Raw genomic sequence first — 13844 nt, 5'->3', positions numbered from 1 at the left:
CGGGAATTGATAATGGTTCTTTAAATAGTTAGGGGTCTCGTTGAGCCACATACGCCTTCGTTGGCTGCCATGAAATCCGTGTGTGTGTGCGTGTTTATTTTTACTTTTTAATGTTCATTAAAAATATTTTAATGAACATTCAAATGCACACCAGCGCTCCCAAGGGCACAACCGGTGAAAGACGCAGGCAAATATGAAAATATATACGTTCAAACCAATTGTGTCAGCAGTGTAAACGTAATGTGATCACGGAGATGGCGAGTGCAGGTTCCCCCTCGCTTTACGCACAAAGTAGACGCACACACGGTACACACGCACGGCACACACGGTACACACACACACACGATGCACACACACAGTACACAGAGTAGACACCCACAGAAACAGTGCACACAATGTTGACCGACGTCCGACCGCATGGCAGCATGATTTCAACCCGTATATAGCGAATTCAGGGTAGAAATAGGTTAGCCGCATATACAGCACGAATTCGCACAAACCGAACCCGCATAGACCGAGGGAGACCCGTATGTGTGCGAGTTTGCGGGAGTCTTTCGTGCAATATTCGCTGAGTGGCAAATTTGCTCCGTCACTTGCTACAGTTATCTATCGGCCCCTGTCACGAGCAGTTGGCGTCTTTCAAATGGTCCCTCGTGATCGGCAAAGGACCCCTGAAGGCTTTACGTGATCAAGATTGTACGTCCGACAGAACGACGACCGTTGAGGAGATGGGAGTGATGTGGGCCACTCACGTGCGTCAGTGAGATGGACTTTGGCATTCGAGGACTATTGGGGAGATGGAGGTTGTTTTCCCTTTTTGTTTTTTAAGTATTGCGATTTTTGTCAGCAGGGGAAATCCCTTGAGATGGAACGCCGTCATTTTCAAAGGTGCCCACACAGTGAGTGGGAAGGCCCTTAATTCATGCAAGCAGTGGGTGAGAACTTGGCTGGTGATGATTATTAAAATATGGCATTATCCTTTGTGGACACATTTGTAATATGTTGATTTGAAGCTTTCGTGACTGCAGGAATCCATGCTCTTTGGTTCTTTCGGTAAAGTCACGTAGGTAGAAAATAAAATAAATCACGACGTTTCGGGAGCAAAACACAAGCGTCCATCATCAGGTGGGAAAGCATGGTCTGCTGCTGAGGCAGACTGTTTTAAAAGGTTTGAAATGGGTGTAGCCCAAGGGTCTATATAATATGCTTTCCAATTGCAAATCCTCGTCAGAATATTCCAGAAGGTAACACACTTTAATTCACGTTTTGACAGCCGCTGTTTGTTTAGTTTACGATATAATTTCACATTCACGTGATAAGTTTGCACTCTTTATGTCTTCACCGTGGCATTTGAAAAGCAACGGATGGACCCATGGCTGTCATTGTTGCTTTCGCAAAACCTGCCCGGATGGCCTGAAGTTCGTTCTAAACGAAACTATAAAAATAAACTTTTTATTATTTTTCCAGGTAAGGCCCACTGAACTGTATAGCTCTTTTTCAGAAGCGACCTGACCACAAATGATAGCTCAGCAAAGTGGCTCATCACGTGGACATTTACAGCGGCTGAATACTCTAAACGCGTGACGTTGAATCTAAATGTGTAGGGAAAAACCGGAGGCCCCGGAGAAAAATCCACGCGACCACGGGGAGAGAGACACGCCAACAGCAAATATACAGCAGGCGTCAAGGTCGGGATCGAACCCAGACATCCTGCATACCTGGCGAGGTAGTCAACATCTCGCCACCGAGATGTTAACGTCGGAGTTAAACGTCCTGCCGGAGGGGTGGGGTTTGGCGACGGGCGATCGTTCCGGCACACCCACCGGGGGGCGTGTTCGCCGGACGGGTTTCTTGCTGGATGTGGTCGAGGCAGAAGCCACGTTAACCTCCGCCCCCTGACATTTTGTCTCGATCTCCTCCGTGTCAGCCCCGCCGCTGCGCTCCAGGACTGTGCAGCACCGTCCTAGCCGACTCGCCTCCCCCCCCCCCCCCCCATTCTCCACGCTCTCTCCGGCCCTTGCGGTGTTTGACGGCGCTCGCGTCTTCATCGAACGGTGGAGAAGTTTTTCGCTCGCTCGACGCTCTGTCGTTCGATCGGGTTCCACCCCCCCCCACCCCCCCGACGTCGCTTCCATAACGTTCCTGACCGGCTCATTTCAATCGGCGCCACGGATGGAAACTTAAAATATGTCCGCGTCGCATCCCGCGCGCTGCAATTAGTCGCCGCGTCCTGTTTCGCCTCCGCCAGCCCCGTATCTTCGTTATTGTTTGAAGAATCGACCCCCAAAAATCGATGACCGGTCGATCGGACCGCGGACTCGCGGCGCGATGTTGAGACGAGTCCGTTTCCGAGCTCGCTGGGTCGTCCAGGGTTTAGGGCGGCTGAGCCGCCTTCCGCCGAGAGATCCCGAGTTCGAATCCAGTGGTGACCGGGTCGTCAGTTCGGGTCACCAGTAACTGCACAGAAAAAAAATCCGTCACGTGAAATCTGGCTCTGCTGAATTCCAATTGTGAAAATGTCATTATTGCTTTGATTGTCATGCGATGAACATCGCTGTCGCCTGCAGAGCGGGTTTTGAAAATGCTGCCCACTACTGTACATATGTATTTTTAACTTCTTTCGCACCGTGCGTAGTCAACCGTGCTAATCGGAGGTGCGGCGGAAGGACAACAAACACTAACGGCAAGACGCGGAGGTCACTTGAAAGGATCTCAGAAGGTTCGCTTTGTGGGACCTGCTTCCCCGTGGTCCCTTCTGCAACACGAAGGTTCGCGCCGCGCCGCGCTGCGAGAGATTCGATCGGATGATGTGACTCCGATCGCACAATCGAGGTTGAAACTGGGTAAACACTTTTTTCTTCAAAACTAATTTGTTTTGTTGCTGTGTGTGTGTGTGTTTGTTTCTGTAGATCCTCATCGTTGGGGGTTCCTTTGGCTTGAAGGAATTCGCACAGATTCGATATGACGCCTCCAAAAACAAAGGAAGGGTAAGCGCAATATTAGCTGTAAGATTATTCACTTATTTACGAATGCCCTCCAGATGCATTCCCTAAATGTGCGCACATCTAGAAGGGGGACGATATCACCCTAATCCCATTGAACAAGCATAAACGTGCAATTGTGACACATGCGCGTGTATGGGCGTGCAATCTAGCAAAGGCAAAATTATCCCATGTAGCCTGCACATGCTGTTGGGGCAAGTGCTGTTTGAGTGCACCTTTGAAGGCTTGGCACTGCACGAGCGGGTGGTGTGGTCAATGCCCCACACCTGCCCAGCCACCATACGGCACCAGGTACTTGGTTAAGGCTGAGTAGACCTAGGGGAAACCCAGGACTGGTTAAGATAATCGTCACTGATGTTGGCCGTGAGCGGTAATCGAACTCCGGCCCCTGGGTTTGGTAGCGCACCGCTCCCTCACGCACACACACACACAAGTACACGCTCACGCGTGCACGCACACAAGTGCACGCTTACGCGCGCACACACAGAAGCACACGCGCACACACACACAAGTACACGCTCACACGCACACACACACAAGTGCACGCTCACGCGCACACACACACACACAAGTACACGCTCACGCGTGCACGCACACAAGTGCACGCTTACGCGCACACGCACAGAAGCACACGCGCACACACACACAAGTACACGCGCACACACACACACAAGTACACGCTCACACGCACACACACACAAGTGCACGCTCACGCGCACACACGAACACAAGTTCACACGCGCGCACAAAAGTCAACGCTCGTGTGTTCCGTCTCTTTGCTCGCAGATGGACCCGAAGTTGGTGGCCAAGCTGAAGGAGAAGGAGTCCGTGAGCCTGGAGAGGGAGTATGAGGTTGGAGGCATTCACTCGCGCATCTTTGCCCTCGTTTTGCTCCTCATTACCCACATTGGCATGCCCCTCATTAGCATAACAGCGGCCGTAGCGGCCCCGTAAAAAACAACAACAAAAACCGCTGCCACATTCACGGCATCGATTCGCGTCGAGCCGGATGCCCCGGCCGTCGTTTTTTTTATTATCATTTATTTTTGTTGCTTTTGCGGAGCATTACGAATCTGACGAGGCTCCCCGAGCACACAGCAAGCGCTTGTTTATCGGCGTTTTGGAAACGGGGGACGCCTCCCCTAGGTTGTTGGTGGCGGCTACATCTCTCCGGGGATTAACCCCTGGACTTGACCCCATGATTAGCCAAACGAGGCGGCGCGCGTTTGCCCGCTTGGCCTCATCAGGTGAGGCCAGCGCGGTTAATCGAGTGATTTACGGCCCTCCTCGCGACGCCCTGTCGCTCCTCGGGGGCCCCCTCATCGTCACCGTCACCGCGGGCCTGTGGTCTATCCGCTGCTCGATGAAGGCCTCCCCTAACCGTCGACATTTCTCGTGGTCCTGCGGTGCGACGATTCCTCTGAGCGCCTGCCCCCTGGGCTCACATGGTCGATTTTATTATAGCGGTCTAATAATATCCGATTTACTTTGGAAAGTCTCAAATGAATCTCAATTTATCATCATCATCATCATCGCCCATAATCAATCCACTTCTTCAACCATCGCTTTTCCTCATGGTGCCGCGATGGCTAGCCCTCGAACAAAGACGGTCACCGCATCGCGCGCTTTCAGACGCACTTCTGCGGCCATCTGGAACGCTCTTCCTTTAAATCTTAGGAAGCCACTGGAGCTATGCACTTTTAAATCATCTAGATTAAAAACTAATTCCTTTGGAAACTGCTTCTTGTGTTTAGTTTGTTGACCTTCCCCCGCACCTCCGATTAGCACGGTTGGGTACGGTGCGAAAGAAGTTCAACATACATACATACAGCCATGCGCCGAAAAGTGTTGTTGTCCGGAAAAGTGGAAGGAACCAGAAAGAGAGGAAGCCCTAACAGAGAATGGCTTGACGATGACGACGTCAGAGATTGGTGCCAAAAAAGATGTGGCCACTGCTTGAGCACACTGGCACCAGACAGGGAGGAAAGTGGAAACAAATGACGAATTGTGCAGTGGACACCCAGTGGGCGATCCTTCCCCATGGATCGTGGCCATGACGACAATGATGACGATGCATCGGCGGTCGAGCCCACTTTCACCGGTCCCCGTCCGGCGGTGGGCGTCCTCCTCCGCCGCGTTACTCGCTTTGGTCGCCGCTCCGTACCTGGCCCCAGCCAGCAGCCCGCGCACAACGGCAACAACAACGGCAACAACAACGGCAACAACAACGGCAACAACAACGGCAACAACAACGGCAACAACAACGACAACAACAACGGCAACAACAACGACGACGAGGTTCTTCAAGGAGCGTGTCCCGAGCCTGAGAATCGATTTTTAAATCGACGAATCGCCCGCCGTCGTCGTTGCACAACCCAACGGCGGATGTTCTGGCGGTGGTATGAAAGCGTTAGCATTCTGTTCCCCTGTCGCGTGTACATGTTGTTCGTGCGTGCATTAGTGCTCGCCTTCCGGAACCACTCCGGTGTCTTCCCACTTGGCTCACCGAGGCTCAGAGAGGCTCAGCGAGGCTTTCCTGAATAAATAAATTATTGTTTATTTTTTTTTATTTATGACCGGCCAAGGGCTCATTGAAAGTAAAGTTTCTCTTGCGGGCGGGGCAGCCTCCGTATTGACGAGCAGTGCTGCTGCTTTTGACAGCGCAAACATTTCAGTGCACGCACGCGCAAAATAAACGAGTGAATGCGGATAGGATTAATAATGAGAGCGCAAGGTGAGATTTCAAACTAAAATATGGTGCAGGGTAACACGTAAAAAAATATATATATATTTGCTATATATCTACGCATAGCGAACCATGGTCGACTACCGGAAGATTGAAGCCCATTATCAGACCAGGTGCCGCCAGGAACATCTGCCACTGGGAAACCCTCATTTCAATTATTCAACTATGTTTTATTTCACCAGGTAAGACCCATTGAGCTATGTAGTTATTTTTCCAGAAGCAACCCGCCCGCGAATGACAGCTCTACGAAGTTGCTTATGTTGAAATGTATAGCAGCAGCCAAATACCCTAAACGCGTGATATGGATTCTAAATGTGGAGGGAAACACCGGAGGACCCGGAGAGAAATCCACGCGACCACGGGGAGAGAGACACCGCAAACTACAAATATACAGCAGCAGGCGTCAGTGTCGGGATTGAACCCAGGGACTCCTGCATGCCAGGCGAGGTAGTTAACATCTGGCCACCGTGGCCTTCTCGGCGACATTTTGTTGCAGCGTTTTGTTGCCGAGCGGATGGGATGCGACGTTGGAGCTCTCCGGGCCGGCCCGGCGTTCGGAGAGTTTGGCACCGCGTCGCTCAACGAAATCGTCCCCTCCGTGTGCCGCCGTGTGCGACGTTTGCAGAAGCTGAAGGAGGCAGAAACGGACACGTGGGTCAACATCCGTGGGCCGCGGCCGTGGGAGGACTCGAGGACGGTGCAGGACTCTCAGCGGAAGGAAATCCAGAAGCAGGCGTGAGAGGGCGCGCACGGAGGAGGAGGGCGGAGGGAGAGTGGCCGCGTCGTTTCCCGCGACCCATCTGCGCGCAGGGGCCGGATTTTACGCGCGGGGGGGGCGAACGGGGGACGGTGCCGCGCGTTCGTGGTAACAAAACTCCAGCGGGGGGGGGGGGGGGGACCCCCACGATAAATCAACAATGCTTGTTTGATCAAGAAAAGTAGGTCTGTTTATTCATTGTTATCATTTTAATATGAAATGTATATATACTTGATGGCTTCAATGATAAAATTAAATAAAAAAACGTGTGTTCTCTTGAATCAGTCCGCTGCTGGATGAAGGGCCTCCCCATGCCGCGGCCGGTCGTGGACGTGGAGGTTGTCTGCCCCGACCACCTTTGTTGGGGTGCGTCCTGGCAGCGAGGGTTGAGGATTGATCGGGGGTTGTATATTTGCGTGTGAGTCAGGGCGGAGAGGTTCTGGGGGGAGTGGGGTATGGTGGCGGGGGTGGATAAATTATTCTCTGTGTAGTGTCATCGATTCGTCGATGACACTACACAGGAGGCACCTTTATTAACACCTTCACAGGTTTGCCCTCGCACTCTACCTAGTCGTCTATCCTGGCCTCAACACAACCCTGACCGTGTAGCACTGATGGCGCTGACCGAGACGGCCAACAACTATCCGGCTGCGCGATATCTCGCGAAGACGGCAGCGACGAAGGCGGCGAAGGCGACAGCGACGACGAGACGAGTCCACTCCCAGAACCGGCAGCCCTGAGTTCCCGCTCTCAGCTGCTTTCATGCCACCCGGCGTGCCGTGGCCACGCCTCCCTTCTCGAACCCGCTCGCGAGTTCCAGGGGCTTCCAGATGGGGTCTTCCATGACCCTTGTCCCAGTTCCTCCGCCCTGCCGACACACACACCCGTGTATATGCTCACCGGCGTGTGTACTATTTGTCCACCCCACTATTACACTACATCTGTTTTCCCCCTGGGGGCAAAGATACCTGAATCCTGCCCCGTTTGCTCGGTTTTGAATCGCTTTTGAACGATTTCGTCATTTTGAGTTTTTGTCGTTGGTGTTGATGCCCAGGCAGCTGAGGATCCTCCGAACAGCAGGTAGCAATCTTTCCGTCATCCAAGGGCACTACGGTAGCGAGATGTTAACTGCCTTGCCTGGTATACAGCAGGTCGTGTGGGTTCGATCCCGACCCTGACGCCTGTATATTTGGAGTTTTTGTGTTCTCCACATTTAGAAACACTCGCGTATTTGGCTGCTGTACATTTCCACACGATAAGCCACTCGATTTAGCCATATCATTTGTGGCCAGGTCGCTTTTGAAAAAGAGCTAACAGCTCACTGGGCCTTGTTGTTAGTTTATAGTTTATCTCGCGGAGAAGACAACGCCACGAACGCGGAGGCTTTGGACCGGCAGAGGCGCCCCCGCCACGTGACCTCACGACCTTTTTCTGCCTCTGCAAGCCGTTCGGCAGAGGGGAGCAACGCCGGTTCCATTCCATCTCCCCGCGTGGCACTTGCAACATTGCTGCAAATCCTGCCTCTAGCCAGCAGTTGGGTAAAGTGTGGGCACCGCCGACGTCTTTCCTAGACACTTGCCCGAATACCCGAGTGGGGCTCTGTCGAACGAATTCGAGGCGGAGGCCCTTTTGGCGGCGGTTGGGTTGAGCAAGACATTGCAGGGCTGCACCTTTTACTGGTTACCTTTATTCATTCTGACAAGTAACCTAAGGGACCTGCACTAACGTCCCCTTTGCGTGGCTTGGAATCCCTTCCAGGCTCTTTGTAACATTTTCCTTTTAAGGTTTTTTTTTTAGTTTAACACGTAGGCTTGCGTGACCAATATCCATAATACAGGTTTGTTTTTTTGGGGTAGATCACGTAAATGTACAAATGTCTCGTTAAACCCGCCATCCCCCCCCCACTTCACGCAAGAAGAACACACAAGTGTCGTGATCACATCTACCCCTCTATTTAAGGAACGAATCAGGAGGATATCTCCACTAATCTGGTTGTCGCCTGATGAAGCTTGTTGCAATTACTGGCGAAACGTCGTACTCCGTTTGTTAATGTTGTAGGCTTTGCTCTCCAACACACAACCGGTGTGCAGTACTAGTAAGTAATTGGCACGTTCTGTTTACGTGACAACCCTTGCTAATTGGCGGTGTCGGATGGTGGCGGGTTTAACGACACATTTAGATATTTACGCGATCTAACCCAAAACACCTTTATTATGGATGTTTTTTTTATTAGCGCAAGTCGGCGCATTTTTCATTTCAGGGCATCTCTCTCTTCCCACCCCTCTCCCCCGGTCTTTTGTTTTCATTTTCAACTTGACAATGTCAGTTTCCGCTCACTTTGGCATCTTCTTTTCACGGTGGCCGATGTCACCAAAATGGCGACGTTGAAGAGGAAGGCCGAAGCCTCCCTTGTGTGAACCGCGAATTTTCCAAAAGCGATCTCCAAGAAGGGGTTTCTCACTTTTAACACCTCGACTAATTTCAAGAGTTCAGTTTATTGTTTTAAAACATTTTGAAATTGCCGGACCTCTCAGAGATTACCGTCTTGATGACGTTTTTTTTTAAACGAAAAATGTTAAATAGTTGAAATGAAAAAAAAGAGTGGCATTTCAAACGTTACCCTTTATCTGAAAAAAAGTAACTGATATAAAACAACGCATTGTGTACTTGAATGCCTAAAGGAAGGATGACTTATTAGCTTCATAAAATATAAATAGGTTGATGTAATTGGCAAAGGGAAGAGAGAATAAGCATTTAGTGTTGGTGCCGATATATCACTAAGCTTTGAGGCTTGTCAGCCAAAATGTTAACATTTTCCATCTGTGTATCCCACATAATCTCATTAAGGAAAAAAACATTTGTGTACGGTCTTATAACAGCCTCGGGTCTGCTGTAGCACAGAGAAATATCTCGTATTATTTTCCACGCCACTAATTCCTGTATTTAGGTGAAATATCGTTCTGACTTGTTATTCGTAACAATGCAGTTGCTGTTATTGTTGTTGTAACAATCGCTTATGCCTCCTTAATTGCGTGTTGGAAAGTACGCAATGAAATCGGTAACTTTGGCTCCGAATAATAATTGTTATTAAGGTGATGGGTTGAGTGTTAGGACTTAACACATTTGCCGGTGGAATAATTGGGTATTCAAGTCGGGAGGTAATTTATCCCTGTGTGGTCATATGCTTGATATTTTCAGGTTCTTTTTTTATTTACTGTTGTTGGCTTGTGACTATGCATAATGATGACTTGTGACTTTGATTGCATAAGCCAAGCAGCTCAAAGCATACTGCTAATGTTGCAAGAAGCAAGCTGTACAATAATTTAAAGACGCAAATGTCGATCTCTGCAGATTAAAACAAAAAATGCCTACGTCCCATTAGCGCGTTGAGTTTTCTGAACCCACGATTTTTCAGCAGCATTTCTTTCAGCAGGCATTCCAAAGATGGATCGGTTTTGATTTTCAGAAGCTCATCACCAGTCTGTCTAATGGATCTTTGTAACACTCCATAATGTGCATGTACAGGCGCTGTGTCAATAAACCGATGGATTGAGCCTTCCCCACGCCTCGTGCGGTGGGTTAATTGACCATACTTCACCACGCCGGTCCGCGCGTGCTGGCGTACGTGGGATGGCACACTGCGGCCGTGCGTTGTGCACGTGTGGGGTTTGGATCGTAGTTGGCAGAGACTGGATGCTGACGAGACTCCAATCCTCGCTCAACCCGTGACTGGAGCCTGGAAGAGATTCCGTGCCGTAAAAAGGGGACAATAGCGAGAGTCCCTTTTTATATGATTTACTTCTTAGAAAAGGTGCGGCCCTGCAATGCCGTGCTCAACCCAACTGCTGCGAGAAGGGCCTCCACTTCCAGAGGCCGCTCGACAGAGCCCCACTCGATCACTCGTCCAAGTATCTTGGAAAGACGTTGGCAGTACCCGCACTTAACCCAACTCGTGGGCAGAGACAGCACTCGCGCCGTTGCTTCAGCTGCCGCGCCGGGAGATCGAAAGGAACCGGGGGCCTCTCCAATGTAAGTCCGGCCAGTGCGGTGCTGACCGTTACAACCACGACCAGCGTCAGCCCAGAATCGTTTTTTGTTTCTTCTCCACTGAAAGTGGCTTATCGGGAGACACCTGCGAGCGTGCCTCCCGCGTTGAGGATTCCTGGAATTCGATAAAGTCACGTAGAATGAGAATAAAATAATAATAAAATAAAACAATAACATTCTCACATCTTCTTTTGGTTCTTTCGGTAAAGTCACGTAGAATGAGAATAAAATAAAACAATAAAATTCTCACAAAGTGTTTGATGACGTAGTTTGGTACAAGATTTACTGCCATTAAATTGACACAAGATAAATATTACAGCTTCACTAGCCGAGCCACTGACGGTGAAAACTTTGGGGGGTGGGGTAGGGGGGTGACGCGTAAATAATTGGCAGCGCCGAGTAATTCCGGCAATCACCTCGGGTCAATACACGCTCGAACGTGCAGACGTCTCGAACCAAACAAACCCAGGGAATGCCCCGTCCGCATTCACGGCGCTCTCCGAATCTCTCTCGTTTACTTCGCCCCGCGATTATTTCACGGAATCATGCCCCGATGCCACGGCGGGCGTTTGCTCAGAGGTGGGGGGGGGGGAGGAGGTGGTGGGGGGCTGACACAATTAACGCCGCCGCGTGCGAAAAGTCAAGACGGGCGCCACCCTTTTTTTTCTCACCCGGCGTCTATCGACCGAAGGTTCATTACCGAAATTACCGCAGCCGTCTCCGCCGTTATTCGCCTCTTGCCCGTGGGTGACTCCTCGGCCCTGCCCATAAAGGTGCTCAGCCGGCAGCGGAGAGGGCCTTTTCGTGGCCGTCACCCTCGGTCGCAGCGTTGGAGCACCGCGCTGGAGCAGAGGTGTTTCGTCGTGAAAACGCCAACGGGGCGAACACCAAAAAAAAAAGAAAACCCCCCACCGCATTCTTGCATCTTCTTGCGGGCACGCTTTTAACGGTACGAAGATTTTTTTTTTGCCCGTCCTAGGACGGAAGCTGTAATATTTGCGAAATGTTTTTTAGTACAGTATTATTGTATCTTGTGTGTTAATTTAATGGCAGTGAATCTTGTACGAAAGTACGTCATCAAACACTTCGCTGCATTTCACTGTAGCACTGTATATAACTGGCCTTCAATTTGTTCAAATTCACTGCTCTGATACTTTATTCTCTTCTACTTTCGGTCGCTGGGGTTGAAATAAATGGGAATTCGATACAATATCTGGAAAGTCACCGAGAAATGTCTATGTTTACCATAATGTAGAAGCATCAATTAGACTTACCTTTGTCTCAAGTGCTGAAGAAATAAATAAAAAAACACCAAATCCACTTTGTTGCTGCGTAAAATTATTTATTAGATTCACTTTCAATAAAGAAACGTCAAACTTAAAGCGAATTTGCAAAACAAATTCCGCTCGACCTGCGTGAGTAAAAATCCACCATTTCATGAATATTAATGACGGGGGGTGTGGCATGTGAAGTGACGTCACGCGCGTTACGCAACCATTCTTGGCTCATTAAAGTAATAAAAAATAGGTTTTACCCTTTCTGGCAATAAAACAGTTGTGTTAAGATGTTCAAACACCAGACAGAAACCTTTTGCAAGGGATCCTGCTTCTAAAGAATTTGTTTTAGTCCGTAGGGCGATTCGCTCTCCAGACCAGTATTGTCCCGCAGAATTTGTTTAGGCAAGAAAACTGAACATGCTTTAACCGGCTCTTGGTTCACAGCAACATCTACTGAGTTCGTATACAAAACTGAGTAGGGCCCCACAGCTGAGTTGGAGTGCTCTTGCCAATAACAACTGCGAACCCAGCAGCATTTATTTAACAAAACCCTGACTGGTCTGGGAAGCAAATATACGGATGAACGAACACGTTATTGTTCCGATTATACATCGGGACATGGATCTGCTTTTTGCCTTCTCACTGTGCCCAATCCCGGTTTCGGTCCTTCTCCCTCCTTACACCCCTCCACTGGAATAAACTTCCCTGTACATTGAGCAGCACTGTCCATATACAAATCACTGCCCATAGACTCAACACTGACCATAGACTCAACACTGCCCATAGACTCAGCATTGCCCATAGACTCAACACTGCCCATAGACTCAGCATTGCCCATAGACTCAGCACTGCCCACAGACTCAACACTGACCATAGACTCAACACTGACCATAGACTCAGCACTGCCCATAGACTCAGCACTGCCCATAGACTCAGCACTGCCCATAGACTCAGCACTGCCCCTAGACTCAGCACTGCCCATAGACTCAGCACTGCCCTTAGACTCAACACTGGCCATAGACTAAACACTGCCCATAGACTCAGCACTGCCCATAGACTCAGCACTGCCCATAGACTCAACACTGACCATAGACTCAACACTACCCATAGACTCAACACTGCCCATAGACTCAAAACTGACCATAGGCTTAACATTGACCATAGACTCAACACTGCCCATAGACTCAACACTGCACCATAGACTCAACACTGCACCATAGACTCAACACTGCCCATAGACTCAGCACTGCCCATAGACTCAGCACTGCCCATAGACTCAACACTAATCATAGACTCAACACTACCCATAGACTCAACACTGCCCATAGACTCAGCACTGTCCATAGACTCAAAACTGACCATAGACTTAACATTGACCATAGACTCAACACTGCCCATAGACTCAACACTGCTCCATAGACTCAACACTGCACCATAGACTCAGCACTGCCCATAGACTCAACACTGCCCATAGACTCAGCACTGTCCATAGACTCAAAACTGACCATAGACTTAACATTGACCATAGACTCAACACTGCCCATAGACTCAACACTGTCCATAGACTCAGCACTGCCCATAGACTTAGCACTGCCCATATACTCAACACTCACCATAGACTCAACACTACCCATAGACTCAACACTGCCCATAGACTCAGCACTGTCCATAGACTCAAAACTGACCATAGACTTAACATTGACCATAGACTCAACACTGCACCATAGACTCAACACTGCACCATAGACTAAACACTGCACCATAGACTCAACACTGGCCATAGACTCAGCATTGCCCATAGACTCAGCACTGCCCACAGACTCAACACTGACCATAGACTCAACACTGACCATAGACTCAACACTACCCATAGACTCAGCACTGCCCATAGACTCAGCACTGCCCATAGACTCAGCACTGCCCTTAGACTCAACACTGGCCATAGACTAAACACTGCCCATAGACTCAGCACTGCCCATAGACTCAGCACTGCCCATAGACTCAACACTGACCAT

At 49.8% G+C, this 13844-nt stretch overlaps 1 protein-coding gene across 2 annotated transcripts in view; it reads left to right on the top strand.

Moving 5' to 3' along the window:
• The window catches only part of COX16 (cytochrome c oxidase assembly factor COX16), a 42578-nt gene extending 32514 nt beyond the window's left edge, over positions 1-10064 (top strand). Inside the window, exons 2-5 of one of the 2 annotated variants that reach the window (XM_076070466.1) lie at positions 2636-2719; positions 2910-2987; positions 3789-3854; positions 6374-10064. In XM_076070466.1, coding sequence (XP_075926581.1) covers positions 2636-2719; positions 2910-2987; positions 3789-3854; positions 6374-6487 — 342 coding nt within the window. In that variant the 3' untranslated portion in view covers positions 6488-10064. The remainder of the gene's footprint in view (positions 1-2635; positions 2720-2909; positions 2988-3788; positions 3855-6373) is intronic. The other variant, XM_032962952.2, reaches the window with a different exon arrangement.
• Positions 10065-13844: the final 3780 nt, after the last annotated feature.

This window comes from Petromyzon marinus, chromosome 29 (genome assembly GCF_048934315.1).
Source record: "Petromyzon marinus isolate PM22_M1 ecotype Great Lakes invasive population chromosome 29, UKy_Petmar_22M1.pri1.0, whole genome shotgun sequence".
Lineage (NCBI taxonomy): Eukaryota > Metazoa > Chordata > Hyperoartia > Petromyzontiformes > Petromyzontidae > Petromyzon > Petromyzon marinus.
Note: the sequence above shows the minus strand (reverse complement) of the source record. Positions and strands in the feature narration are given on the sequence as shown.